The sequence below is a fragment of the Halichoerus grypus genome, chromosome 6 (genome assembly GCF_964656455.1).
Source record: "Halichoerus grypus chromosome 6, mHalGry1.hap1.1, whole genome shotgun sequence".
Taxonomy (NCBI): domain Eukaryota; kingdom Metazoa; phylum Chordata; class Mammalia; order Carnivora; family Phocidae; genus Halichoerus; species Halichoerus grypus.
Window position 1 is genome coordinate 166,980,325 of NC_135717.1, and position 27,608 is coordinate 167,007,932.

The 27,608-nt window shown below is 51.9% G+C and overlaps 2 protein-coding genes and 2 long non-coding RNA genes across 17 annotated transcripts in view; 2 read left to right on the forward strand and 2 right to left on the reverse strand.

The window, feature by feature from the left end:
- Nucleotides 1-10,962, reverse strand: part of MB (myoglobin) — a 27,217-nt gene extending 16,255 nt beyond the window's left edge. Inside the window, exon 1 of one of the 2 annotated variants that reach the window (XM_036100199.2) lies at nt 10,805-10,962. In XM_036100199.2, coding sequence (XP_035956092.2) covers nt 10,805-10,823 — 19 coding nt within the window. In that variant the 5' untranslated portion in view covers nt 10,824-10,962. The remainder of the gene's footprint in view (nt 1-10,804) is intronic. The other variant, XM_078076537.1, reaches the window with a different exon arrangement.
- Nucleotides 8,789-27,608, forward strand: APOL6 (apolipoprotein L6). 13 transcript variants are annotated; one of them, XM_036100188.2, is made up of 6 exons: nt 8,789-9,958; nt 18,607-18,730; nt 21,118-21,258; nt 23,072-23,909; nt 24,789-24,887; nt 25,091-27,608. In XM_036100188.2, exons 1-5 carry the CDS (start codon nt 9,610-9,612, stop codon nt 24,852-24,854), a joined length of 1,518 nt encoding a protein of 505 aa, XP_035956081.2. In that variant the 5' UTR covers nt 8,789-9,609; the 3' UTR covers nt 24,855-24,887; nt 25,091-27,608. The 13 variants fall into 13 exon arrangements, with proteins under 13 accessions (XP_035956081.2, XP_035956080.2, XP_077932652.1 ...); XM_036100187.2 differs by having other exon boundaries at nt 27,116-27,608; XM_078076528.1 differs by lacking the exon at nt 8,789-9,958 and adding an exon at nt 9,965-10,260.
- On the reverse strand, nt 8,898-10,203 carry LOC144382413 (uncharacterized). The gene is made up of 2 exons (XR_013449339.1): nt 9,906-10,203; nt 8,898-9,089 (listed from the first exon to the last, which is right to left on the reverse strand). It is a non-coding gene; the product is annotated as an uncharacterized LOC144382413 (long non-coding RNA).
- Nucleotides 10,268-14,804, forward strand: LOC144382414 (uncharacterized). Its single transcript, XR_013449340.1, has 2 exons — nt 10,268-10,758; nt 14,471-14,804. It is a non-coding gene; the product is annotated as an uncharacterized LOC144382414 (long non-coding RNA).

The following is a 27,608-nucleotide window of genomic DNA, read 5'->3' on the forward strand; positions in this document are numbered from 1 at the left end:
ACACCTTTCTGCAAGGGAGGCCTGGAAATGTAGTGTTTATTTCTATATGGCCATATCCACAGACGAAAATTGGGAGTTTCTATTACTCAGGAAGAAAGGGAGAATGAAAGTTGGATGAAAACTAGAAATTTCTGCCACAGGATGTGTAAAGAACATGATATATGCAGGCAAGGAGAAGTATTTTGGTGTTTCTGTGGTGGGAAGAGGGAGGGAGGAAGGAAGGAATGGAAAAAAACAACCAGAAAAATAAACAGTGGCCAACCACGGATGGCCTCGAAAGCCACAGGGGTTAAAGTTTCTCCCCAGCAGAGAGCCACTGAAGGGGTTTGAGCAGGAGAGGGCCAGGGGCTTTGTGTTGCCCTAGGAGCACCCAACTAGTTGCAGTGGGAATCATGTCATGGAAGGGACAAGTCTGGAGGCAGGAGACACTGTCCCCCAACATTTTATCCTAAAAACGTTCATACATACAGCAGAGTTGAAAGAATTTTAGAGCAAACACGCTATGCCCACCCCCTGTGTTCTACCACTGACGTTTTACTAAACTAGTTTGATCGCATATCTATCCGTCCCCCCAGGCACCCACCAGTCTTTCCTATTTTTGTGGCATTTCAAAGTGAATTGCAGACATCTGTCCGTCCCCTTCCCCCCTGAATCCTTGGGCTTGCAGGTCATTCATGAGTGTTCAATATTTGTTTGCATTTTCTTTCTTCCGATGTGAAATTTATATCCAATGAAAGGTGCTGTGTGAAGGTGCTGTGCATTCACGGAGTTTTGGAAGTTCATACACCTGTGTAACCCACAGGCCTATCAGGATACAGGACGTTATCATCGCCCCAGAAAGTTCCCACATGCCCCTTCCTGGCCAGGGCCCACCCCCACCACCTCCCACAGGCAACCACTGTCCTGATGTTGTGTTTTTTTTCAGGCACAGATTGGTTTGGGGAAGGAGGCCTGTAAGAGGGGCTCCGAGCTGAGGGATAAAGAGGAGAGGGGACAGACTCTGCACGGGAGGCCGAGGGAAGGAGAGAGGTGAGTGGTTGACCCTGGGCCAGCAGTGGGAGTCAGAGTCTGGCTGTGTGACTGGGTAGAGGGTGGCACCATTTACCAAGGTGGGTGGGGTACGGGGAGGACAGAGGAGCAAGTCTCCCTTGGGACGCAGCATCTGGAGTGTCTGTGGGACATCTGTCTGGCAGGTGTAGGGATACACGTGTCCCCGAGGCTTGATTGTCATCTGGCAAGGTGGCCATGTTACATCCTCCCCACCCCGTCCCAGTGCCCACAAGGCTTCTGCCACCAGGAAAAGGAGAGGAGCCCCTCCTCCACCTGGCCAGAAGGCAGCCAGCCACGTGGGCATGGAGGGGGCTCGGGCGTGGTCACATCCAGTTAGCAGGTCACAGGGGGAGGCCCTGGCCCTTCCCTACTCCCCCAGCCTCTCTCCCTAGCATCCTGCAGCCGTGCCCTTCCCTCCTCATCCCCCACGCCACCCAGCCTTTTCCTCAAACCTCCTCCCTTCCCTCTAAAAACAATCAAAGCCCAGGTCCTAGCTACCGAGAGCTCCTCCAGGGAGGGGGGGCACCTGCTGCCTGGGAGGGGACAGAGGAAGCGGAGACAAAGTGAGACACCGACCCACACCCCAGACTGCAGTTGGGCTCTCTCTAGTTGATCTGAAATCAAGCCCAACTCACGGCGGCAAAGAGTGATTCTTTTCTCAAAAGCCTGCTTAGTCCACAGGAGATACTCCCGATCTTCCCACTAGTGTGACTTCGACCTTTTCCCTGAGAATTCGTTCCCTGTCCTTATTCTGCTGGGAGAGGACTTGTCCCCACCCCGACCCCCATCCAGAATTTATCCGGAGACTTGGAGGAGCCTCAGTTTACCCCGTCAGACAGGGCCAGAGCCCGAGCGAGTTTTCGGCGTAGGGGAAGCAAGCAGAGATGTTTCCAGAGAGGGTGCGGGGGGGGGGGGCACCCCAGCCTTTAAGCACCGGGGAGAGGAAGAGAGGGACAAGGAAACTTCCAAGGGCAGGGGGGGGCCCCGGGAAATTCTGAGGACGGAGGACAGGTCAGGTGTGCACGTGGAGGATGGACGAGAGGGAAGCGGCGCGGTGGGCTCGGGTGATCACGAAGGACGTAGGTACCAGGAGTGGGTGAGTGCGGTAGTTAGAGCACTAGCTGCGGTAACCAACAGCCCCCAGCCTCCGTGGCTGCCTGGGCTCAGTCACTCACCTCCCGTCCCATGCAAGCCTGGGGGGAGGGCTCTGCTCCGCATAGAGATCCAGGGCCCCACGCTCTGTCCCCAAGCACGCTGAAGGGCTCTGCTCCCTCTGTATGCGGCAGGCCAGCCACGGGAGAGACAAAGGCATGTGACAGGTTTGGGGTCCACGCCTGACAGTGATGCCCGTCGTTTCCAGCCCTGTGCCATCAGCGTGTCCATCCACATGGCCGTGCCAGCTTCCAGGGAGGCTGGGATCAAGACCACCCCGTGGGCCCAGAGGAAGTGAGACGGGCTTGGTGACACACAGCACGATGTCTGCCACTGTCCCGGCCCGAGGTAGTAAAATGCCTTGGGATCTAGTGGAAAGTTGAGGAAGAAGGGCTGGGAAGGAAGTCTTCCTATAACTGATGTCTTAATGGCCCCAGAGCACGTAGTAGGAGCTCACAGTCTGTCCTCCGGGCGAGCGTGGTCACCACTGATAAGGTGGCAGGTGCAGGGGGCTGGGGAGGGGTGGCCACTGGGCCTGGGGTGTCTAGAAGGGCATCCTATGAAAGGGGGCATTTGAGTGGGGCCTTGAAAGATGGTCCAGAGAGTTAGGGAAGCAGGAATGTACCGGAATGTTCAGGAAAGCCTGAGAAGACTAGTTGACAGGGCCAGAAGTTTTGTGAGGCTGACTGGTCACGGGTGAGGTTGGAATGCCGGCTTAGAGCAGATGGGGAATGACCTTGAACTTTAAGAATTTTGGCAGCCCTTGGGCAGGCCCCCGAGGAGTGGCTGCAGCTGGCAGAGGCTGGGGCTGGGCCGGGGTGGGAGAGGGAGCCACCTGTGATGAATCAGCAGGTCAGTTAAAATTAGGCGCCGTGGCCCAGCCTGGAGAAGCCACGAGGCCAACAGTGGTGCTGGCCCATGTGGCAACCAGGGTTTGTTTCTCCTTCCTACTTTGGACCGGGGGGTGCTCGGGGTTAGAGCAGGGCTCTGGCCTATCCTGGGACCTCTGCTCTGGGCTGTTGGGCCAGCACCTCTCGGGGCTCTGACCTTGGCAGCAGGAGGCCGTGAGGCAGTTTGACCCAACTCCCCGGTGAGACCTTCGGACCACCTTGGCCTGGAATGGTCTCCCCGTTCCCCTAGGCAAGCCCTCCTGGGGGCTTTCCGCAGCAGACCAGGTGATAGACGCTTGTACTTCACCTACGTGGCAATATTCATATGTGTAAACTGGATAACGGTTGTGAAATTTTTAAATTGTGTATTATTTAGCAGGCCCTATCCAAAGGCCCATCTCCCCTCTCCTCCCATACACCCAGGCACCATTCTTTTTTTTTTTTTTAAGATTTTATTTATTTATTTGACAGAGAGAGACACAGCGAGAGAGGGAACACAAGCAGGGGGAGTGGGAGAGGGAGAAGCAGGCTCCCCACTGAGCAGGGAGCCCAACACAGGGCTCGATCCCAGGACCCTGGGACCATGACCTGAGCCGAAGGCAGACGCTTAACCCACTGAGCCACCCAGGCACCCCCAGCCCCCCCAGCCCCCCGCCAGCATACTGGGGCTGGTTAGGGGCAGAGGTGGACATGGAACCTGAGACACTGAGCACTTACCAGGAAAGGTTGAGATCCCAGTAATTGGCTCAATCTAAGTTGCCCTCCCCCCGCCTCACACACACATGTAGCAATGAGGGAGGGGGTGCTTACAAGCAGGAGATAAATGTACAGGGATCAAGGGTGTGGATTCTGGAGCCAGACTACTGGGTTTGAACTCTGCTTTGCTATTTGCTAGCTGTGTGACTTCAAGCAAGTTACTTAACCTCTCTGTGCCTGTTTCTTGCTCTGCCAACCAAATGGCAATCACAAAGGTACTTGCCTTACCGGACGTTGTGAAATTGAAACGAGGTAAAATACCTACAACTAGGCCTGACACAGAGTCAGCACTTAATACGCTGTGGGCCACTGGTCTCAGTTATGGCTAATAAAGAAACGATGTTCTTAAAGAAAACACCTTTTTCAAACATCTGACTTGAAACGGTTAGAATTTTGACCCTGTTTATAATTAGTGAATAATGTCCCTCTTCCTGATGGACTGTGGGGCCCACGAGAGCAGGAACCGTATCTATCCTATAGTTCCATAGCCTGGTACAGGCCAAGTTCATGCTGACATCTATCCCCCCGCGCCCCCCCCCCCCAGCATATGAGCATGCACTGCGGACTGGCCAGGGCCCAGGCAGGGCCCTAAGTTCTGTATGCAGAGGCCCATTTGGTCCTCATGACCCCCCAAAGCAGGAATTCTTGATAAATATTTATTGGATAAGGAAATTCCTACCACTCAGGACCAGGTAGATAATAGATGGGAAAATGCTTTCTAAACTGTAAAGTACCCAACTTGTGAAGATATAAACACTTAGGACCTCTTCCCCTGAAGGCCTAGGATCTCATTCTACTTATGGCTTAGCTGGAGTGCCTGTGGAGAGCATACCCTGTGTTCCAGAACTTTCCCTCCAGTTGCCCCTCAGACAAAATGTAGCTATCTTGAATACCATTTTCCCCCGTGACTTGTCTTAATGGTCACTAACTGGGATTCCACCACCTGCCCCCAGGGATTTTATTTCAACAAAGGCCAGCACAAGCTTGATATCTAACCCCAAAGAAAGACCCTGTGGCCCTGTCAAGTTGATACATAAAATGAACCATCACATCTACTACATCAAGGCATACTCCTAGGTAGTGGAACTACAGCAGTTAAAAAAGACAAAAATCCTACCTAGTGGAGCTTACATGGTAGTGGGGGACGGGATGTGAGTAGAAAGACAATACACAAAATAAATCATAAAAATAGTGCGTTAAATGATGATAACTGTTACGGAGAAAAATAAAGCAATAAAGCAGAGAAAAGGCATAAAGAGTGTTGGTTAAATTAATTTTTAAATTTAAATGTATTTGATAAAGATCTAAAGAGGTAAAGGAGAGATCCATGGAAATATCTGGGTGAAAAGTATTCCAACAGCGGGAACAGCAAGTGCAAAGGCCCTGAGGTAGGTGTGCATTGTGCTTATTCAAAATACTGTCATCGTTACATTGGCCAAACATTCTGATTTGTGCACAAAGCAGTTTGAGTTGGATTTCTGTCACTTGCAATAAAAAGATTCCTACTGATATAGCTTCCCTGATCACCTCCGAGGAGCAAATGCTCGCTCTCCCGGCTACTACTAACTATTGTCTGTACCTCTTACCACATTTATTGTCAGTGCTCTTGGCCTCACACAGCTGCCTTTATTTTAATTCGTGCATTATTCAGAAAGAGTGTCAAACAGTATGCATGCTTTCACATCCTGGTCTCAAGATTATCTCCCTTTCATGGATGTGGTCAGGAATGTCCAGAAAGGAGAAGCCCTTTTTCCCAGGGCCACGGTCTCAGGAAAGGGCAGGGCTGGTGGAAATTCAAACCTTAGACAAGGATTCGCCCCCAGGAACCAGAGGGTGGAGAGTAGGGTGCATGGGATGTCGGCCGTGGCAGAGCCACCTCCTGGGAGCTCAAACCTCCCAGTTGGGGTGGGGAGCCGGGACAAAGTGCCATGGGCCAGCATCTTCTCTAGGGGCTGCAGTGGCTCTGTGGAGGGGCTTCTGGGCTTCTAAGGTCTCAGCTCGGGGGGTGCCAAGCTGCCCAGTTCAGAGCAAGGGGTGCTGATGGCAAGGCTTAGCCCAGGGCAAAGGGCTTTGCAGGACTGGGAGGAGGGAATTAGGAGACATGAGAATCAGGAGCCTAGGCAAAGACCCCCAGGCTGACTGGTGAGTTTTGGCTTCTCAACTCAGCTGTGAGCTTCTCAGGGTGGGAGCCACGTTTGAGGCTCTTACTGACCTCTCTTAGCCCCTGGGGGACTTCCTGGCCCCATCTGTTCTCTCAGAGATGTGGCTGCCCTAAGGAACGACCACGGCTTGGGGGCTTAGAACAACAGAAGCGTACCCTCTCTCAGTTCCAGAGGCCACGAGTCGGCAGCTGGTTCCTTCTGGAGACTCTGAGGAACGGAGGAGATTCTGTTGCCTGCCTCTCTCCCACCTGCCCGAGGTTGCCAGCCCTCCTTGCTTTGTGGCTGTACCACTCGGATCTTTGCCCGTGTCTTCATGCAGCAGTCCCCTCGTGTGTCTCTGTGTCTTCCCCTGTTCTTTTAAGGACACTCTCATTGAGTTTAGGGCCCACCTTAAATCCAGTACGATCGTCCGGAGATCCTTCGCTTAATCCCATTGGCAAAGATCCTATTTCCAAATAAGGTCACAGTCACAGGTACGGGGCTTAGGACTCAAACGTATCTTTTTGGGATCACGAGTCAACCCCCACAGATGGAGAAATGCAGGCGCAGAGGAAAAGGGGTTTGCTCTGGGATCCCACGGTACATTAGGGCAGCCAAGGGCCTGCCTGTTCTCCTGACGCTGGCCAGAGCTCTGGCCCAGCCCACAGTCTGTCCCCGGTTCCCAAGATTTTCTGGGAAAGTCTTCAGTGAAAAACCATCTGGAGACTGTCTGGGCTTCGGGGGAGCCTGCCCTTTCCTGTGCAGAATGGCCGAGAATATGATCGCAGGAGGGAGTTTCCTTTCCTGGCTGGCTCTGTGCCTGGGGCCTGGGCTGGCGGATAGGCCCCGCCCTGGGGAAGAGGCCACATCCCTGCTCGCAGGGTCCCTGCTCCCATCCCCTTCTCTGTGGAGGCCAGAGGCGGCTCTGGTCACAATGGGGAGGGCAAGAAGAATGAGTTTCCCTTGAGACTTTCTTTCCAGGAGATGACTCTTGCTCTCCTTGGGAAGAGCCAGGGAACATTGTATAGGATTTAAACCGATGAATCCGACTCTAAATCCTCAGCTCTCAGAGGCTGCAGAGAATAATGATTAGGATTCTGGCCTCAGGGGCGCCTGGGTGGCTCAGTCCGTTAAGCGTCTGCCTTCGGCTCAGGTCGTGATCTCAGGGTCCTGGGATGGAGCCCCGCATCGGGCTCCCTGCTTCTCCCTCTGTGCCTTCCCCCTTGCTCTCTCTCTCTCTGCCTCCCAAATAAATAAATACAATCTTAAAAAGAAAAATTATTCTGGCCTCAGGTCCCAGCTCTGCCATTTGCTGAATGTGTGGCCTTGGGCACATCCTTGACTTCTCTGAGTCTCTGTGTTCTGATTGGTTAAATAGGGACAACAGCAAACTGACCCTATGCAGTCATTCAAAGGATTAACCTAAGCACAGAAAGCCATTATCACAGAGCCCATACTCAGGGGAGGAGAGATGGCCATCGTCATTGTGCATGAAGTGTGGGGGCCACTGACCGCGAGCTCAGGCTACAGGTAAAGTCAAATGTCTGCTGTGATCAAATTAATATGACTTCTAGCCCACAGCTCTTCCTATTGGAAGATTCTCTCCTCTTCCCAGGTATCAACACAAGTCCCAGGGTTTTGCTTTTCTGTGCAAATCATAATTCAGGTCCACCTCTAGCGAATGGCCACGGGCCATTTGAGTCAATCCTGGTTTTAAGAACTTCTAAGAGAAAAAGGTGGACAGAGTTGTGACCAGTCTGATGTCATATACATTCAGGGCTGGTTGGGACCTGTGAGGCAAAAGAGGTCTTTTCTGGCCTTAATAAAAGAACCTAAGATTGGTCCCTAATACCTGTGGCCGAGACAGAATCCTGGGGTCTGACCTTCTTGTAATGTGGGACCCCCGTCCCAGGGCGGCCTGAGCACAGGTCAGCAGGCTGGATCTGGGGGCCGAGCTGCCGGGGTGGGGGCTGTGGGGGTCTGATCTCCTCACACGATCAGGCTGATCACGGCCATGGGGACTGCTCCTTCTCTCCCGGAAGACCTCTGGCCCCCCCTGCAAACCCACCCACCCTGTGGCCAGCAACCCTTGTGCTCTGCATAGCCCAGGATGAGATGTGAGTTTGGTTTGTTCTGTGTCAGGCCAAACACTTGCTTTCTTTCCCATGGAATTTTAGCATCTAGAACGAGGATCTAGAACCTGAGACACCGGGTGGTGTGGGACATCCCGGCAGCCAGGGCTGGCCTTCTCCAGGCAGAGCCCTGGGCCTCGCTCTGTCGGCACTTCCTGAGAACCACATCGGAGATCCAGACCCACAGACAAGAAGAATGAGCAGCGTCATCCTTACTGATGGGGTCACAGGGACCTGGGTGGGGGTGGGGGTCGGGAGGGTGGTCTTGATGCACAGCAGGGGCAACAGCTAAATTAAGCCCCATCACCAGCCCTTTCCTTCTGTCCCCTCTGGCCCTTCCCAGCTCCACATCTCTGCCACCAGATCCCAGGATCTCGCCCTCCTGCCTCAAAATGTGCTTCTCCCAGGGACTGAGTCTAGTCCTGTGCCAGGCCTACCCTATCATCTCTGGAGTTCTGACTAATAAGCTTTTCTGCATCTCATCAGATTGGAGCCACAAGTACTGTGAGCTGTGGAATTTAGGTTATGTGGGGCCAACAAAGGGTCATGGTGCCAGGAGGGAATGGCCAAGGAGAAAACATGACAAAATTCAGGCCCTGCCCTGTGCCACTTAGTGGTGGGTATAAAAATGGACCCACTCAACAGTCAGCCTCATGAGAGAGCCAGGGAGAGACCAACCTACATTTTGTGTGGATGGCCTTCTTGGGTGCAAGTGGGGGTCTGGAAAGATCCATGGGGTTGGGGAGAGAATAAGGCTTAGGTCCAAAGCCATAGTAAAGGAGGCAAAATAATGGAGGTTTTTCAATCCCTAGGATCTCTGAATCACGGAATGTTAGGTTCTAAGGATCATAGAGTCACAGCCAAGAAAAGGACCCTCGTTCATCCAGTGGGATTTCCTCATTTTACAGATGTGGGCAGGGATCTGGCGGTTCCAGGGCAAGCTTCATTCCTGAAGGATGGGCTCATCCCTGTGAAAGACACTCCCTGTGAGGTCACAGGGGACCCCTCACCCCTCAGCCCCCAAGCCCCCTGGCCAGCCCGCTAGAGCTAACTTGCCCATCCATGCAGGGGAAGGGGCATGCCCACGGCCACAGCAGGAAGCGAGCAGAGCTGGGTCTACTGGCCCCCAGTCCGGCTCAGGCGGCCTCTGGATTTGTATCCTTGGCCATCACAGTGCTTCCTAGAGCCACCCACAGCAGTTCCTTGGATACGTAAATAAAGCCTCTGGGTCAGATGTGACCACCTCTGACCAAGCAAGGAGGCAAATTTTGATGCCGGAGGGACCGCCCTTCTGCAAGCAAATTGGAAAGACTGCCCACTGGCTGTATTTTCCAGAAGCCCAAGTCTGGAGAGGTTAGCAGACATCTGAGATGGTTGGTTCTGTTGGAGCAGAACGGGGGGCTCAGCCAGGGATCTGCAGACCCACAGGATGCCCAGATCCCACCCCCCACCCCCACCCTCTTGGAGGATCAGCTGCTTGGCAAACTGATGCTTTGCAAAATGCCATCCAGGCGGTCCCTGGGCCAAATCAACAGGAGCCCCACTTTGGCACCTGACCCCTTCGTAGAGAACAGTCATCGGTTGACTCATGCAGGAGAGCACCCCCTTTGTTTGGGCCTTATTTCTTCCTCCCTCCAATCTCACGGTTCCAGGGAGAACTTCCAGAAACAGTACACTGCTTTTGCTATGGGAGAGGGATTGTGCCCCAGGCTGGGGAATCAGAGAACCTCATTGCCCCGGCCACAAGGAACCAGTGGGACGTGGGACACAAGGAGTCTTCTTACTGGATCTGGAGGGGGAGACGTCCTTACATCCGTAGTCCTGGAACCGGAAGGACGTGAGTTGGAATAGGCCTGAGGTTCTGTTCTCTCTGCTATGGAAAAAGCCCACCTATACTGGGACTGAATGATCATGGCTGGCACCCCAAAAGAAACACAGAGCTGGGGAAAAAGAAAGAGAGAGAGAGAGACCTATGACCATGATGAGGTCCCTAATCTCATGACCTGAAGGTTCAGGAGTGGCCTGAAACCTATAGATTTCCCTTTGATTCCATGAGCTAGATCAACAGCTCACAAACATTCTACCTACGACCCATTGCACTCTGCAATCCAGAACACACACACAAGTACGAGATGAAAGGTATATAATTTTCATGAAGCAATATTTATACCATTATTATGTGTGATACATGCTTTTTTTTTTAAAGATTATATTTATTTATTTGAGAGAGAGAGAGTGAGCATGAGTGGGGAGGAGGGGCAGAGAGAGAGAGAAGCAGACTCCCCGCTGAGCTCAGAGCCCGAAGCAGGGCTCAATCCCAGGACCCTGAGATCATGACCTGAGCCCCTAACCTATAGGATCTGATGCCATCTCAGGGGAGACAGTGTCGGAACTGAATTAAATTGCAGTCAGTCACCTCTCTGGTGTCAGAGACTTGCTCGCTGGTGTGGGGGAAACGTGCACGTCGGAAGCAGGTGCAGAGTTGTACGCTCCCGGCACAGGGCTCCGACGCAATGTTCTGCACTGGGCAGTTCCCATCCCTCCAAACCCCCAATCACAGAAATCTGGATTTTTCTTGCGGGGGAGGAGAAGGAAGGGGAACATGTCCTCAAGAGTGTCTCAAGTATCCCATGAAAGGTGAGTCTTGTCTGTGTGTATAAAGCAGTAACAGTGACATGCATACCTGGTGATGGTCTTCCCATTGTCAAGATGAACTCATTGGACCCTTGCAGGAACCCGGGAAAGGGTGCTGGAGGGTTCGGAGGACAAGCAGCAAGGACCGGGTTCAGTGCCTTTCTGCCGTGTGACCACTGCCCCACTGCTCCCCTCCGTCGAGGCCCTGGGGATTCCGGGGCTGATTGCAGGCGAAGCCGTGGGGGCAGGGTTGGAACTTTCACTACATTTGGCAAATTGTGCTCCCCGGGCACGGGAGGAGGGAAGAGATTCCCAGAATCCAGGAGTTTCAGGCTCAGCGCGTACCTTAAGGCCCCTTCTCCCCAACATACGAGGGTCACCACCTGAGCAAGGGCTGCCCAAGGATCACAAGAATGCCTTTTGGGCTGTGAGCACTGGAGCCGTGGTTTAGGATTTTTCTAACAGTGGCCCTAAAGCATCCTGCTCTGAGGGGCCCAGCTGGATGCAGGTGTGCCCATATTCCTACTGCCGGCTGCCTCGGGGTTGGGGGAGCCGGTCAGCAGCTTGGGTATCTTCCATGTGCAATCCCGGGGGCCTCCCTGGCCGCTCTGGGAAGGAAGAGAGAGTGCCTGTCTGCAGCTAATGAGGGAGCTCAGAGCAAAGAACAGCAAGTTCTATGGGAGAGTTCTACACAAAATCAACCATCGTAGTCACTTCCAAGGGCACAGTTCAGTGGCGGGGAGTACGTTTACGTGGTCCTGCAGCCTCACCCCCTGCCCCCTCCCTACACACACACAACATCCACCCCAGGGAGCTTTTCATCTTGCAAAACTGAAAGAAACTGTGTCCCCATTAAACACTAACTTCCTGTTCCCTCCATCCCCCAGCCCGACAACCACCATCCTACTCTTGGTCTCTGTAAATCTGACTCCTCTAGGCACCTCATCTAAGCTGAATCATAGGGTAGTTGTCCTTTTGGGGCTGGCTTCTTTCACTGAGCATAGCGTTTCCAAGGCTGATCCATGTTGTAGCAGGTGTCAGAGTTTCCTTTCCTTTTAAGGTTGAATAGTAGCCCATCCTACATGTTGAATATATTGTATGTAGAATAAGCCTATCCCAGCGTGCGTGCATATCTCATTTTGTTTATCCACGGACACTGGGTGCCTTCTACCTTCTGGCTGTTGTGAATAATGCTACTGTGAACATGGGTTTGGTTCGAGTATCTCTGAGACCCTGCTTCCAATTCTTTTAGGTATATGACCAGAAGTGGAATTGCTGGATCATATGGTAATTTAACCTTTAGTTTTTGAGGAGCCTTCATGCTGTTTTCCACATGGGCTGCGCCATTTTACACTCCCACCAGCGATGCACAAGGGTTCCAATTTCTCCACATCCTAATGCTATTAATAGCATTAATAAGCTAATGCTTATTTTCTGGAAAAAAATTTTTTTTAAGATTTAATTTCTTTTTTTTAATTTTTTTTTATTTTTAAGATTTTATTTATTTATTTGACAGAGAGAGACACAGTGAGAGAGAGAGCACAAGCAGGGGGAGTGGGAGAGGGAGAAGCAGGCTTCCCGCCGAGCAGGGAGACTGATGTGGGACTTGATCCCAGGACCCTGGGATCATGACCTGAGCCACCCAGGCGCCCCTAAAGATTTTATTTCTTTATTTCAGTGAGCGAGCGAGAGAGAGAACATGAGCAGTGGGGGTGGGGGGGAAGAGGGGCAGAGCGAGAGGGAGAAGCACCCTCCCCACTGTGCAGGGATCAATCCCAGGGATCGAGCCAGAGATCACGCCCCAAGCTGAAGGCAAATGCTTAACTGACTGAGCCACCCAGGCTCCCCTGAAATTTTTTTACTAATAGCCATCTTAACAGGTGTGAAGGGGGGCAGGGTCATATGGTGATGGGGAGCCCAGCTGTCCCCCTGCTCATCGGCAGGAACCAAGATGCCAGTGACTACAGCAGGGATAGGGTGGGTTGCCATCTCGCAGGATCCCGTACGAACAACAGCCCATGTGCTGTTTCTTCCAATAACCGAAGTACAGAGCCCAGAAACCACTGGGTGGAAAGCAAGTGGCACATCTTGTAGTTTATGCCATGTGCCCCAAAATGTCACTTCCCATTCCGTGACTCGAGGCTCTACGTGTCCAGAAGTTTTGATATTCCTCCAAAGGGAGAATACGGCCACCAGTTCTCTTAATAATTGTTAAATTCAAGCTGAAAGTATGAGCTGGCCTTTCCAAACACACACGTAGCTTTACTGAGCTATAATTCACATACCATATGTTCCACCCATCAAATGGACATATTAGTGGTTTTTAGTACATTCTTAGAGTTGTGCAACCATCAGAACTGTCTCCAGAACATCTTCATCACCTCCAAAAGAAACCCCACAGCCATTAACAATCACTCCCCATTCCTCCCTCCCCGGGGCCCCTGGAAGCCACCATTCATTCTCCTTTCTGTCTCTATACTCTTGCCTACTCTGGAAACACCATATAAATGGAATCACACTCTGTGTGGTCCTCTGTGCCTGGCTTCTCTCACTCAGCATGATTGCAAGGTTCATCTGTATTGTAATATGTGCCAGTATTTGTTTCTTTTTCATTGCCAAATAATATTCCATTGTATGAATGGACCACGTTTTATTTAGCCATTCGCCAGTAGATGGACATTGGGTTGTTTGCACTTTTTGGCTGTTATGAATAATGCTGCTGCGAACATCCATGCCCAAGTTTGGGATACATGTTTTCATTTCTCTTGGGTATATATCTGGGATTGAAATTGCTGGATTATAGGGTACTTCTATGTTTACCTTTTTTTTTTTTTGGACCCAGAAAAGGATGCATTTACTTAACAAAATCCTAACTTTTTGGACTGAAATCCATTTTTCTGACTTTTTAAAAATTGAAATAACATACACAGGACATAGAATTAGCTATTTTTTAAAAAGATTTATTTATTTATTTTAGGGGGGCTAAAGAGAAAGAGAGAAGTGAGGGAGGGGCAGAGGAAGAGGGAGAGAGAGAAACCCAAGAAGACTCCCCCGTTGAGTGCAGAGCTCAATTGGGGCTCGATCTCGCAACCCATGAGATCATGACCTGAGCTGAAAGCATGAGTCAGACATTCAAATGACTGAGCCACCCAGGCGCCCCAGAATTAGGTATTTTAAAGTGAACAATTCAGTGTTGAGTACATTCATAATGTTGTGCAACCATCACTTCTCCCTGGTTCCCAAATGTTTTCAACACCCCCCAAAAGAAACCCCAAACCCATTAAGTGGTTATTCCCCAAGCCCTTGTCCTCTGGTCTCTCTGGCAACCACCAACCTGCTTTACGTCTCTATAAACTTACCTGTTTTAGATATTTCATGTAAAAGGAATCATCCAATGTGTGGCCTTTTGTGCCTGGCTTCTTTCATTTAGCGGCAGAAGGCCTTTGGGGTTCAATCACATTGTGGCATGTGTTGGCACTTTATTCCTTTTTATGGTGAATAAAATTCCAACGTATGTATATGCCATGATTTATGTATCTATTCATCCACTGATGGTATATTTACTGTTCTGAGGGACTACTAGACTGTTTTGGGGGACTGTTGTTGACACGGGTGGTTGGCTGTGCTCATCAAAAGAAGTAGTAGCATATTGCCAACATGCCCTGGGGGAGGGAGGTTCCCATGCCCTAGGTCCGTGCCTGCTTGCCCTAACCAGGGGGAAGCTGCTGGAAGCCTAACCCCACCTGATTCCGGAACATGTGAAGCTTAGGGTCTACCCTTCGGAAAGGACTCCAACCTGATGAGGAGCTGGCCGAAGGCAAGGGGATAAAGGAACGGGTAATTTAGGAAGAAAAGTCACAAATACCCGCCATGACGTTGAACTAATTCTCGTGAAGCCCTTGGAACAGCACTGGTACATGGCAAGTACTCAGTAAATTCTAGCTATAATGATTACTACCAATATTATTACTAATATTTTTGAAGCTGGCCAGAATATTGTGAATGCCAGTTTCATAAAAAGATTATAACCAAAAGATTGCAACTCCCTGCTTGCTGTGTCAGCATGATTTTTCAGAATTTTCCTTCCCTTTCCTCCTCATTCCCTTTCCTATCTACTAAGGGTGGTTAGATTTACCACTGAGGTCATAGATTTGAGAATATCAATGAGGGTTGTGGTAGAATGAGAGAAGGCTGGAGACCCTGGGTCCACTGGGTAGATCCGTTGCCTACAGATACAACCCCTGGGTGTGACTTCTGGTGCAACTCTTGGGGAGGACTGGGGACATCCAGAGCTCTATCTGGGTTGTCGCAGCTCATAAAGAAGGCCTTCTTCAGTCCTATACCTGGAAGGACGGTGTGTGGGGGGGAAGCACAGTGCAAAGGATGGGATGCAGAGGACACCTATTGCTTTTGCCTGCCCAACATCCTTTCTTGGCTGATTCTAGGAACAGCGCCCCCTTCCTTTGGGTTACTGCCTCTGCTCTACCCCAGGGGGTTCTGGTGGGCGCACTAACCAACAAGCCTCACCTCCACGCCTCCCAGCCTGTTAGAGCCTGAATGTCTGTGCCCCCCACCCCAGATTCACACGTTGGAATCCTACACCCCATGTGATGGTATTTGGAGGTGGGGCTTGTGGAAAGTGATTAGGTCGTGAGGGTGGAGATTTCAGGAGCAGCATGGGTGTCCTTCTAAAAGAGACCCCACAGCTCCCCGGCCCCTTCCACGGGTGAGCACACAAGGAGAAGTCAGCAGTCTGCAACCCCGCAGTGGGTCTTCACCAGAGCTCGCCCATATTGGCGTGAGGTGATCTCAGACTTCTCACCTCCAAAACCGCCACAGTTTTTTGTTGTAGCAGCCCCAGAAGGACTAAGCCACACTCCCAAACACACCCAGTGACCTCCGCTAGGCCAACCAGATTCTCTCGAAGGATCACAAAACTTGAACAGACAAGAAGGGGCAGGTGGTTGAGTCACGTGATGGAACGAGCCTCCCGAGTCGTCCCCCGGCTCCTGATGGGCTACTGGCGGCCTGCTCCCTGCCCTCTCCCAGGCCTGGTGGTTTTGCTGCACGTTTGGAGCTGGAGCTGCTTCGGGGGTGTTCCAGAAGATTCTTAAGTTACATTAGCCTGAATCAATCTCTAGGGCTTGTGTTCAAACCACAGCTCCAGGCAGCCCAGAGGTGTCTGGCTGTCAGCTCCCTAATTCTCCAGCACCAGGGACTGTGGCCAGGTCCCCAGCGGGGACGGCAACCTGGAGGGCCTGCCTTCGCGCACCAGACTAACTGGCTGGCATTCCTACCATCCTCATTTAGCCCTGGCTGGTTTGTTGGATAACATAGAAACTCTCTAAGCCCTTGATGAGAGCAAAGGGGATGCTTTTGAAACAGTTCCAGTGTATAGTTCCCTTTTTCTTTTTTAATATTTTATTTATTTAGTTGAGAGAGAGAGAGAGCGAGAGAGAGCATGAACGGGGGGGAGGAGAGGGAGAAGCAGGTTTCCCACGAGCAGAGAGCCTGATGCGGGGCTCAATCCCAGGACCTTGGGATCATGACCTGAGCCGAAGGCAGATGCTTAACCGACGAGCCAGCCAGGTGCCCCTATATTTCCCTTCATCTGTGCGACGTCTCCCTCCCCGACCCCCTTTGCCGTCAATCTCTCAAGGAATGAGAACAAAGGACAAGAAGTCCTCAGGATAGGGTGTGGGGGGGCACGGACCTGACCTTAGAGAAGTCCCTACAGAGAGGGGTGTAGGGAGAAACCTTCCAGGATTGGGAGGGCAACAGGCAGAGGGAGGGACAAGAGCAATAAGGCAATCAAACTCGGGCAGAAGTGGTAGGAAAAGTCCGCCTGGGGGAAGGAAGGAGGCAGGCAGCCAGAGCAGAGAGGCCTGGGGCAGGGGCAGCAGCTAGAGAAGCCCCAGTGGTGTGTGGCTGGGTCAAGGAAGGGGCTGGACCACCTCCTCCCCTGCCCCCAGGTCTCCCCAGCTCGTCCTCCCCCCATCCTGCCCCCTGCAGTTCCCCAGGGCCTGAGCAAGGCCTGCAAGGTGGGACGTGGGCCCAGCGCATGGGAGCCTATTCCACGGGTGCGTGGGCCAGAGGCCGGTGTGGCTGAAACCAGAGCCCCGGGGGCCGCCACCAAGCAGCAGCCAGCTGGATGGCCTTCCCCAGCCAGAGGCAGCTGCCGCCTGATGGGATGGTGGGACACAGGAGGTCTCTGTGCAGGCCAGGGAGACCCCAGAGGCACAGCACAGGCATCCCCACCCAGGTGCCCTCTCAGGGGGCTGCAGACTTTCAAGGGGAGAGGGAAAGCCCTGATGCCCAAGTCGGGTCCGAATTTGCCTGAACATTCACCTGCCGAATGACCAACTTGACCCAACACTGTGTTTTTGAAATTGCAAGAGACCGAGGGAGCATAAGGTAAGTTTGTTCTTGTCAGCAGGCTTGGGGCCCCCGAGGAAGGGGAGGTGAGGTTTACGAAATGAAGCAGCTCTGTACTCTTGCTTGGCTGGGTGACGCACCACATGTTTTCTGTCTTACCCCAGAAGCAGCGTTTGCTGCATGTGACATTCTTTTGCTCGCCCCGTGTCTTTTAGGGGCTCTTGCTTCACCAGCGCCGCTGTGGTAAACACCACCCTAGTCCAGTGGCCGGCCTGGTCTCTGAGGCTCCCAGGCCCTCGGGGGAGGCCTCGGCTTCTGGGACTGTTGCCAGGGAAAGCCGCAGGGAGGCCGGAGGGCGGCTGCCCCAGTTGGAGGACAGCCTCTGTCCAGAGTGCGGGAGGCCAGGACACCAGGGCCCCTCAGGCCCCTCCAAGTCCCAGCTCAGCAGCCCACCGGCCTCTCATCCCTCCTCCCTGCTTGGAGGGCCCTGGGGGACGCCCACAGAGCCGGTGTGGCCTCCGGGAGGGCTGGGGAGTCAACCCAGGGCTTTCTGCCTTATCGACGTGAACAAACCACACGGCCCACACTCCCACACACACACACACACACACACACACACACGGAGACACAGATCTCAGCCCACGACTGCACAGGTTATTCCTACAGACATGGAGGCTAGAACTGGGTGACCATGGGCAAGCCACTGACCCATGCCGCTCCCCCCCGCCCCCCGGGGTCTCAGTTTCGCCATCTGCAATTTGGGAGACTCACAACCACAATCCTGTACTCAAACCTTCAGGGCCAGATGTGTTTCAGAGTTTCCCATGGTCTGGATTTGGGGAAAGGTTCTGGAAAGGTTTTGCAACCCCCTCGCCGCCCTGTTTGGTAACACGCTACTATTTCTCAGGGAAACCACAAATATGCGAATGAAGCGGGATATGCAAGAACCACGTCCTTGCACCCGGGCGGGTCAGGGTCAGGTCCCTCCACCACACGAATTACCGAAACGGGTCTCGGTTTCCAGCGACTTCTGCAAGTCACGGTTACAGATCTGAGGCATCGGCCCTCGCCCGTCCCCAGCTCAGAGGGAGGGAGAGCCAGGTGACGCATCTGTGGGGCGCTCAGTCCACGCTGGGCGCTGAGGGACTCGCTCCTCACCACGGCTCTGAGCCGCAAGAACTATTTTGAGACCCATTTCACAGCTGGGGAATCGAGGCCAAGCGCTGGTGAGGAACAGCTCCCCGTGGTCCGCTAGACTGAGCCGTCGCCTTACTGGCCACTGTCCTGGCGCCCAGCACACAGCGAGGGCAGGGCGAGGGGGGCTTGGGCCTCTGCCCACAGTTCTGCTGCTTTGCTTCACTGCGCAGCTAGAAGAGAAAGAGGCAAAGAAGGAAAGCAAAAGTGAAAACCGTTTCTCAGTAAGCCCTGCTCTTCCCCGAAGTGTTGCTTCAGTTCGTACCATTTCTGTGCCTGCAGAGCCCGGACCCAGGTTCTCAGCTGGCTCCGAAGAGGTCCGCAGAGCTTCGGGCTTTCCCCCGGGCGGCAGAACCTGCTGGAGACTCTGCTGCAGCCCCCCTGCCGGACCAGAGGCCCCAGAGAGGTGAGGACAGAGCGCAGGGTGGGGTCCTCCTGTCCCTGGGCACCCGAGCCCTCAGCGAGACAGCAGGCGGAAGAGCGAGGCTGTAGGCACTTGGCTCAGGACAGAGAGCTGGGACCAGGGCCACCGGGGTCCACATCCCCGTCCTGTCAGGGCTCTGGCCTCGGGAAAGGCCTGAAGCTCAACTTCTTTGGTGGTAAATCAGGGTAGGATTCTCTCTTCCTGGGCTGTTTGAAGTTTAAGTGGAAACAGGATTACGAAGATGATAGGACAGACCAAGTTACATCTCACCTCTGCCGGCTGGGGACCCCCCTCCCCCGACCGGTGCTAGACTGGGAGGACTTTTTTTCTAAGTTCTTTCAGAAGTAGAGAGGGAGAGGAAGATGACTGGGACAGAGAAGGCGTAGCTCAGGTATCATTTCTGACATACACTCTGGGGCCAAGCACCAAATATAGGAGAAGGGATGAGAGAGGATGTGTCCCTTTCCTCAGGCAGCCGGAATAAAAGTGCCACCAACTGGGTGGCCTAAAATAATGGAAATGGATTCCCTCCCAATCCTGGAGGCCAGAGTCTGAAATCAAGGTGCCAGAGAGGTCGTCCTCCAGCTAAAGGCTCTCGGGAAGAATCAGTCCTTGCTCACCTCTCACAGCCTCTGGTGAATCAAGCAAGCCTGACCTTATGACAGCTTAACCCCCATCTCTGCTTCTGTCATCACGCACCCGTCTCCCATGTGTCTGTGTCCTCTCCTTGTAAGGAGTCATTGGAATTAGGCTCCCCCCCATCCCGCCGCCCCCAAACTAGGATGAATTCATCTCAAGATCCTTAACTAATTACATCTTCAGGGACACGATTTCTAAATAAGGTCACATTGTGAGGTTCCAGGGGGACGCGAATTGGAGGGACACCACTATTCAACCTGCTAGCGGGGACAGTCTTTAAAAAAAATTAAGGCATCACAGGCAGGTATATGGCAAAGTGATTGATAGAAAGTATAAAAGGATGAAGCATGAAAAGCAAGCTTCCCTCTCATCCCTGACCCCCAATCCAATCAGTGTTACTAGTTTCTGGTCTCTACAAACATATGTGTCTTTCTTCAATGCAAATGGGAGCACACTGTACAGAATCCTACGCCCTGCCTTCTCATGTACCAATGTGCGCTGGAGAGCCTTCCCTCTGTTCATGTGGATCTGCCTCATTTGGTTAAATGACTGCATACTATTTCGTTGTTAGATAAACCACATACTTAACTAGTCCATTTGGGGTGGTTTTCAGACTTTTCTGTTTTCTTTCTTTCTTTCTTTCTTTCTTTCTTTCTTTCTTTCTTTCTTTCTTCTTTCTTTCTTTCTTTCTTTCTTTCTTTCTTTCTTTCTTTCTTTCTTTCTTTCTTTCTTTCTTTCCTTCCTTCCCTTCCCTTCCCTTCCTTCCCTTCCTTCCTTCCTTCCTTTCCTTTCTTCCTTCCTTTCCTTTCCTTTCCTTTCTTTTCCTTTCCTTTCTTTCCTTCCTTTTTTTTTTTTTAACTATGAATTATGCTTGCTTTTTGCTTCCTTTTTGTATCTGCATGTTTGGCTGGTTCTTTTTTTAAAAAATAACCTTCATATTTTAGAATAGTTTTAGATCTACAGCAAAAGTGAGGGGAAAGTACAGAGATTTCCCATACGCCCCCTGGCTCCCCCCACCCCCCCCCAGCCACGCGCAGCACTCCCCCCACCCTATCAACATCCCAAACCAGAATGGGACACTTGTTATAGCTGGTGAGCTTACATTGACACATCATTATCAACCAGAGTCCATAGTTTACATTGGGGTTCTCTCTTGGTGTTGTGTATTTTATGGGTTTGGGCAAATGTATAATGACACGTATCTATCCACCATTGCAATAGCTGACAGAATAGTTTCCCTGCCCTAAAAATCCTCCCTGCTCTGTCTATTCCACATTCCCTCCCGCCAGCCCCTGGCAACCACGGCTCTTTTTACTGTCTCCAGAATTATGCCTTTCCCAGAATGTCCTGTAGTTGGAATCACACAGAACGTAGCTTTTTCAGACTGGCTACTTTCACTTAGTAAAATGCATTTAAGGTTCCCCCAGGTCTTTTCATGGCTTGATAGCTCATTTCTTATAGTGCTGAATAATAATAATACTCCTTTATCTGGCTGGACCACCGTTTGTTTCCTCACTACTGAAAGACATCTTGGTGGTCTCCAAGTTTTGGCAATTATGAATAAAGTTTCTATAAATAGAATATATATTGCAACCCCGCACTATAAAATGTACCAGCGGTAGTTTGCAAATATTTAGTATATTGTCAGTATTTCATTATTACTTTGATTTTACATAACCTAAAATCCCGCCGCAAACCTTGAAATTCACGTGGTGTCCTGGCACCTGCAGTAACCTTGTTTTCCAGGTGTCCAAGCAGAACGTTGCACCGGTGACTCACGAGGGCACCTCTAATTCTCCCATGGACCAAATGAGCTCAACTCTGGGGCGGCAGGAGCCTCTGGACAACGAGGCAGGGACAGAATGCCCAAGGTAAGGTGGAGAGCTTTGTCCCTGGGGAGGGCGGCTTCTGCTGAAATGCTCCAGGCATCCTCCTGCGATGCGACAGGGAAACAAATATTCCACGGCCTACACTGAATATTTTGGAGAGAAGGCCAGATCAGTCAGGTGCCCGACATCGGGCAATAGGCCTGGAAGGGCAGAAACTGCCCCGCTTATAGAGGTGAGGCCCGTGAGGCCTCAGCCATTACCGAAAGAGCCCGTTGGTGTCACTGCATTGAAGAATTCAGGCCCGATGAGCCGCAAATCAGCAGACGTCACCCCACCAGCTTCCAGCACAATGCGGACAGTCAACAGACGTTCGCTGAGTGAGCCAGGGGAGCTTATGCGAGGTGGTGCCTTCTAGAGCTGGACCGCCACGCTGTACCTGTCCCCCGTGAGGATGGCGGCAGCAGGAAATGCCCGCATTGGAGACATTCGGGTTCATCCAAAAGCACAAGAAGCCTAACTCCCATTCTCTCTCAACCATGTTAAAGACAAAACTCAGTAGTGGACGCAAAGTGGGGTAGTCAATCTCTGTACCTCCTTGTCCTTTCGTCTCCTTGTCCCCGCTCCCTTGAGGAAACACAAGGGCAGGGAGGGCTGGGTTGTGGCATCCGCAAAGGTTAGGGGTCCTCAGCCGTGTCCCCCCTCCGAGCCTTCATCCCTCCCCTTATCCCTGCAAGCCCCTGGCAACCTTCTGCTCTGTGAACTGATTTATAGCTGCTGATTAACTGATCATTGGGCCTAAATTCATTCGTTATTAATGCTAAGGGGTTTCCTTGGAAGTATATTTGGTTTTTTACCTCTTCCATTGAGAAATTGTGTGCGTGTGTTGAGAGAGAGAAAGATATTAAAAGAAGTATATATATATATAAAGTAAAGGTGGTAGCTTGTACCCTGGCTAGGGCTCCTTCCAGTTCTGAGTCTCTCCTCTGGGCCAGGGAATCCGTCATCACTCGGCCTCCTAAGCTCACCCTGAAGGAGATGCACCAACAGCCCTTGGTTTGAGGAAAGTGCCCGAAGGAGTCGGTTTGCTCCTCCCTGATACTGTTCTCCCATAAAGGCCAAACTCCTTTGGGGTGACGAAGATCCCTTAATACTTCGTACTGTGAGACACTGGGGAGGAGATGCCCTTCGTCCTTGACATCTTCCATGAAGGATTCAACCCATCTGCTTGAGTCGTCAAGTAAAACTGGCGAAGTACCAAGGAGAACCTTCAGAATATTAGTGATAATTTACTTCAGCCCTCTCGGTGTTCAAACCCAGATGGAGGCAAAACCACAGCAGCCAAACTCAAGGCCGTGGGAGTGTAGGCTGCATTGTACAATATGGCACCTCCTTCCTCTGACTCACCTCTACAAATACAGGACCCTCAACTTTGTCTCGTCTTTCTCCTGCTTTTCCCACACCTGCCCCTCCATTAGTCCCAGGTTCTTTATCTTGACTCAGATCTTAGCATTTCCTCACTGTCCCTCCTGGGTGACAGTCTCTTTGAACAAGGCGGAACATGTCCCTCGGGACTAATCTACCTTCTCCATCTCTTAGGCAAGGCTGTGTTTCTCCCATTTGTCCCTCCAGAAGTCTCTACTATGTGTGTTTCTTCTCTTCATGGAAGCAGCAGCTCCCAACAATGCTCTGGGACTCTCCATGGCCGGGTGAGAGGTAACAGAGGTGTCAGGGAGATGCAGGAAGAATTCAGAGGCAGGAGTGGCAAGAACATCCAGAAACCACGATGAGCCTGACTAAGAATGTGACTTTCTCATCTGGGAGACTTAAGCAAAACCTTTCTTTTGCTCACCCACAGGGACCAGGATGACATTCTTCTGTGTGAGGATGTGCAGCAACAAGATGAGGATCTGTCAGCTGAAGAAATAATATTTTTGAAAGAGTTTCCCATCATCAAGGAAGAGCTAGAAGTGGACATCAAGAAGCTCCATGCCCTTGCAGACGACATCAACACAACCCACAGAACACGCACCAAGACCAACATGTTGGCCACCTCCATCACTGTGGTCTCAGACACCATGGGCATCCTGGGTCTGGTCCTCGCTCCATCAACAGTAGGAGGAAGTCTGGTGCTCTCTGCTGTTGGTAAAGTTTTGGAGACAGCAGCCGGGTTCACCAGCATCTTCACCAATGTTATGGAACACTTTCAAAATCAAGAAGCCCGAACTCAAGCCAGCACCCTAGTGTCTACCCATAACCATGAGGTCGAGGAGGCTCGGGGAAAGAAGGTCTTCTACGTCATGAGTGTCGGAAAGAAGGCCTATGATTATGGAAGTAACATCAAGGATGTTAAGAGGAACATCCATGCCTTTCAGATAGCCAGAGCCCACCCGCGTCTGGTCACTGCTGCCAAGCGTTTCCTGACCACTGGCCAAGTCTCGGCCCGAAGGAGCACGCAGTTGCAAAGGGCCTTTAAGGGCACAACAGTGCTGATAAAGAAAAATGCTCGTGTGCTGTGTAGTGCTATGGCCGGCTTCTCCCTCTGCCAGGACGTGGTCACCCTCCTGAGCGACTGGAAGCAACTGAAGGAAGGAGAAGGAAGCAAGAGGGCAGAAGAGCTGAGGGCCCACGCTCGGGAGCTAGAAAGGCAGCTGACGGAACTCACCCAGCTCTATGAGAGTCACGTGCAGCAGCAGGTGAGGCTGACATCTCCTTCGTGGGTAGGGCTGGAGGGAGGGGAGAAGCTTTAACCGGGGCTGATGGGCACCAAGGTTTAAGGAAAGGGAGTTAAGGGAGCCGGCATGTGTGTGTGTGTGTGTGTGTGTGTGTGTGTGTGAAGTTCGCTTGGATGTTCCTGAGGATTTGGGGCACCTGGTGGCCCGGAGGGTCCAAATGACATCAAGTGCCTCTTGATGATAATGGCGCCTGTCCTGGACAGACCTGGTCATGCCTTCGATTTCTCTCTCAATGCTCCTTGAGGTCCATGGGCTGGGAAGAGGGTCTTCCCAGGTGTACAACAGAGAGCACTGAGCCACAGGGAGCATTACAGACTGAAATGTGTCCCTGAACCTTCATAGGTTGAAGCCCCAGAGTGACTATTTGGAGGTGGGGCCTTTGGGAGGCGACTGGGGCTGAATCAGGTCATAGGAAGGGGTGATCCTATGAGACTGGTGTCCTTCTAAGAGGAGGAGGGAATACAAGAGGGCTCTCTCTTTCTGCCTGCGCCCGCACAGAGGGAAAGTCCGTGGGAGGACACGGCGAGAAGGTGGCCATCTCCAAAGCCAGGGGGGAGGGCTCACCAGAAACCCAACTGGCCGGAGCCTCCAGAACTAGGAGAAAACACATTCCCCTTATATAAGGCACCCAGTCTGTGCTATTCCGCTAGGGCAGCCCCAGCTGACGAAGACAGGGAGCTTCGGTGACTCGCCAAGTGCTCGCAGCTAGGGGGTGGCAGAGTCAGGATACAAAGCCAGGAAGCCTGCCGGCAGAGGCAGCACCCAGAGCAGCCTGCCAGGCTGCCCCCCGAGCCCTCCCTTGCAAGCCCTCGTGTGACTGGTGTTTTTATTTCTTTACAGAAACTCTTCCAAGAAAAAAGCCCCAGGAGCTCATCTTCGGGCGGAGCCACGGGGTCTCTGGCTTGACCTCCAGGCAGGTGTGGGGAAGCAGGACCCCAGGTGACAGGAGAAGACTCTGAGCAGAATTAAAAGGGGACAGGGTGGGGGCGGGCTGGGGTGGCAGAGGTGATGCCCAGGACTTAGCAACCGGGAGGTCCAACTGGGGCCTGAGGGCGCGGTCAGCTAGTGAGTGTGGTGAGGTCCATCCGTCCTGCCTCTCCTTCACCACCCTGCTTCTTCATTGTCCCCCATCCCTTCTCTAGGGCGCCGCCTCTTTCCTGCTGCTTCTCCGGTGCCCCAGTCACTCGCGCGCACACAGTAGGTCCTCATGAAGCATATGTCGATTGGTGCGGGCTCTATCTTAAATGCAGAGGATAGGACAGGAGGGTCCCTGAGGTGAGGGGCACCTTGTGCTCACCTTTCCGTGGCCAGCTGCCTGCTCTGCTCCCTTCCTCCGGCACCTGGGGTAATGCTGGGTAAAACCTGGGTTTGCACACAACAGGACGTCACTGGAAACTGCTCGACCAGATTCCATCAGGAAAGAGAGAGGCCCAGGAGCCCTTCTCTCCTCCCCAAGTTCAGAGCAATTTAGGATTCCTCAGAAACTGTGAGGACCTCTCCAGGCTTCCCACGTCACCTATCTTCAACCTATTTCTTTCTTATGTTTTAGCAGCTGTTTTGAAAGCAGTGCATGGACATTAAATACAACTTTTTAAAAATTCAGGCAGGGGCGCGTGGGTGGCTCAGTCGTTAAGCATCTGCCTTCGGCTCAGGTCATGGTCCCAGGGTCCTGGGATCAAGTCCCAAATCAGGCTCCCTGCTCGGCGGGAAGCCTGCTTCTCCCTCTCCCACTCCCCCTGCTTGTGTTCCCTCTCTCACTGTGTGTCTCTCTGTCAAATAAATAAATAAAATCTTAAAAAAAAAAGAGAGAGGGGCGCCTGGGTGGCTCAGTCATTAAGCGTCTGCCTTCGGCTCAGGTCATGATCTCAGGGTCCTGGGATCGGGCCCCACATCAGGCTCCCTGCTCAGCGGGAAGCCTGCTTCTCCCTCTCCCACTCCCCCTGCTTGTGTTCCCTCTCTCGCTGTCTCTCTCTCTGTCAAATAAATAAATAAAATCTTAAAAAAAAAAAAAAAGAGAGAGAGATAATGCATCAACCAAGGGTGACGACTGTTGGCAGTCTGGTGTAGAATGTTCAAGTGCCTGCCTTCCATACTTGTCCTGAGACTGCCCGCTGGGGACCCTCCCTCAAGGCTGCGTTACATCCTAGATTTTTTTCTGCAACCCAGAGTTTTCTCTCTCTCTCATTCTCAATTCTCTCCTTTGCCTACAGATCTAGAACTTTCTAGGTTGCTGTTTTCACTTCGCAATATTTTCCTACCATTCTCTATTTCACTTAGTTTTTATAGACTTTTTTTTTATGTTACGAAATATTCTCTTGATTATATATACAATCTTTTAAATTAGACATATGTTAGTCATCGCTTTCTGTTTTAGGTAGCCAAAAGCCACGCAAACTGGCTTACACAAAAAAAGGAGTTTATTGACTCGTGTGCTTAGACAGCTTAGGGGTACAGCGGGCTTCAGGTGTGTCTGGATCCAGGGGACAAAAAAGGATGTCATCAGGCATTTGTCTTTCCATTTCTCAGGCAGGCCTGCACCAGGTTCAGACAAGAGCCCTCCCCCAAGCCTCCTCCCCCCCCCGCCCCGCAACCCAGTGCACCCCATTCCCACTGGGTGCTCCCAAGGGGAAAGGGGCGGGGCAGAGGTCCAGGGACCGCTCTGATTGGTCAGGACTGGGTCACGTGCCTTTGCCTGTGCTGGATGGGGCCTGAGCGGTGGGCGCTGTAGGGTACGGGAAGGGAGAAAGGAGCCAGAAGAGGAAAAGCAAGGGCTACACTAGATGCCTTCCGCTTTCAGGGACATTTAGATTATTTCAAAAAAAAATTTTTTATGCCTAGTGGTAAAATGAATATCTGTGTGCCAAAAGCTTATTGCATTATTATTACGATTTCTTTTCTTAAAATAGAGTCCCTGAATTGGGGTCCCTGAATAAAGAAGGACCCTATGACGGGAAAGGAGGAGTCTCCACCTACCCTCCCCCCCCATTACAGTAGTGAAATATATCATGGAAAAGGGAAAGATTCAAAGCGTGGAGGGGAAAAAGAGCCACTGTCCCCATTTCAGACCACAGCCTGCCAGTCCCATTTCCCACATCTTACCCTCGCGGGGGTTAAATAGTTGCCATGCCACTGTGATTCCTGCTTTTGCTGTTCTCATTTCTTCTCAGAAGTTCTTCAGGAGCAGAATGATGACAGAAAAAACTCTCTGAAGGCCTGAGATACGCGGGAAGCCATTTGAGATTTCCTTCCAAGTCAATGTGACTGTTAGAAACTTTGTTCAAACCCAAAGCGGGACTTATGGCCCACCACGCATGCGTCAGGCATCGTACACCTGCTTTGTGAGTGAGCCGCCTGAAGGAAAACCATCTTGTCCTCGAGAAGTCAATCAGTGCTCCTACCCCCCTGCATTCCTTTCTGGTAAACCCGTGATTCCTGCCTGCATGCAAATCTATAACGGTTAGAGCTTTTGCGAGATGTAAGAAAGGCTATCACCCTGTAAACACGGTTCATTCTCCCTGGAGCCCGTTCTCCCCTGTGAAGAGCGTGTTTCCCAGGCAGCTGTCCTTCCTGCCAATAAAACTCTCTTACGTTTAGAGATTCTAAAAGGTGTGTTCACTGTGCGTCCACAGTAAGTAAATAAACGGCTTTCTCCACGTTTAA

What these genes read in the sequence shown, in the direction of transcription:
- APOL6 (XM_036100188.2), top strand. Translation starts at nt 9,610, where the DNA reads ATGCTTTGCAAAATGCCATCCAGGCGGTCCCTGGGCCAAATCAACAGG. An exon ending in GGACCAGAGGCCCCAGAGAG is followed by an intron (nt 18,731 to 21,117) that starts GTGAGGACAGAG and finishes TGGCACCTGCAG; the next exon opens with TAACCTTGTTTTCCAGGTGT. An exon ending in AGAGTCACGTGCAGCAGCAG is followed by an intron (nt 23,910 to 24,788) that starts GTGAGGCTGACA and finishes ATTTCTTTACAG; the next exon opens with AAACTCTTCCAAGAAAAAAG.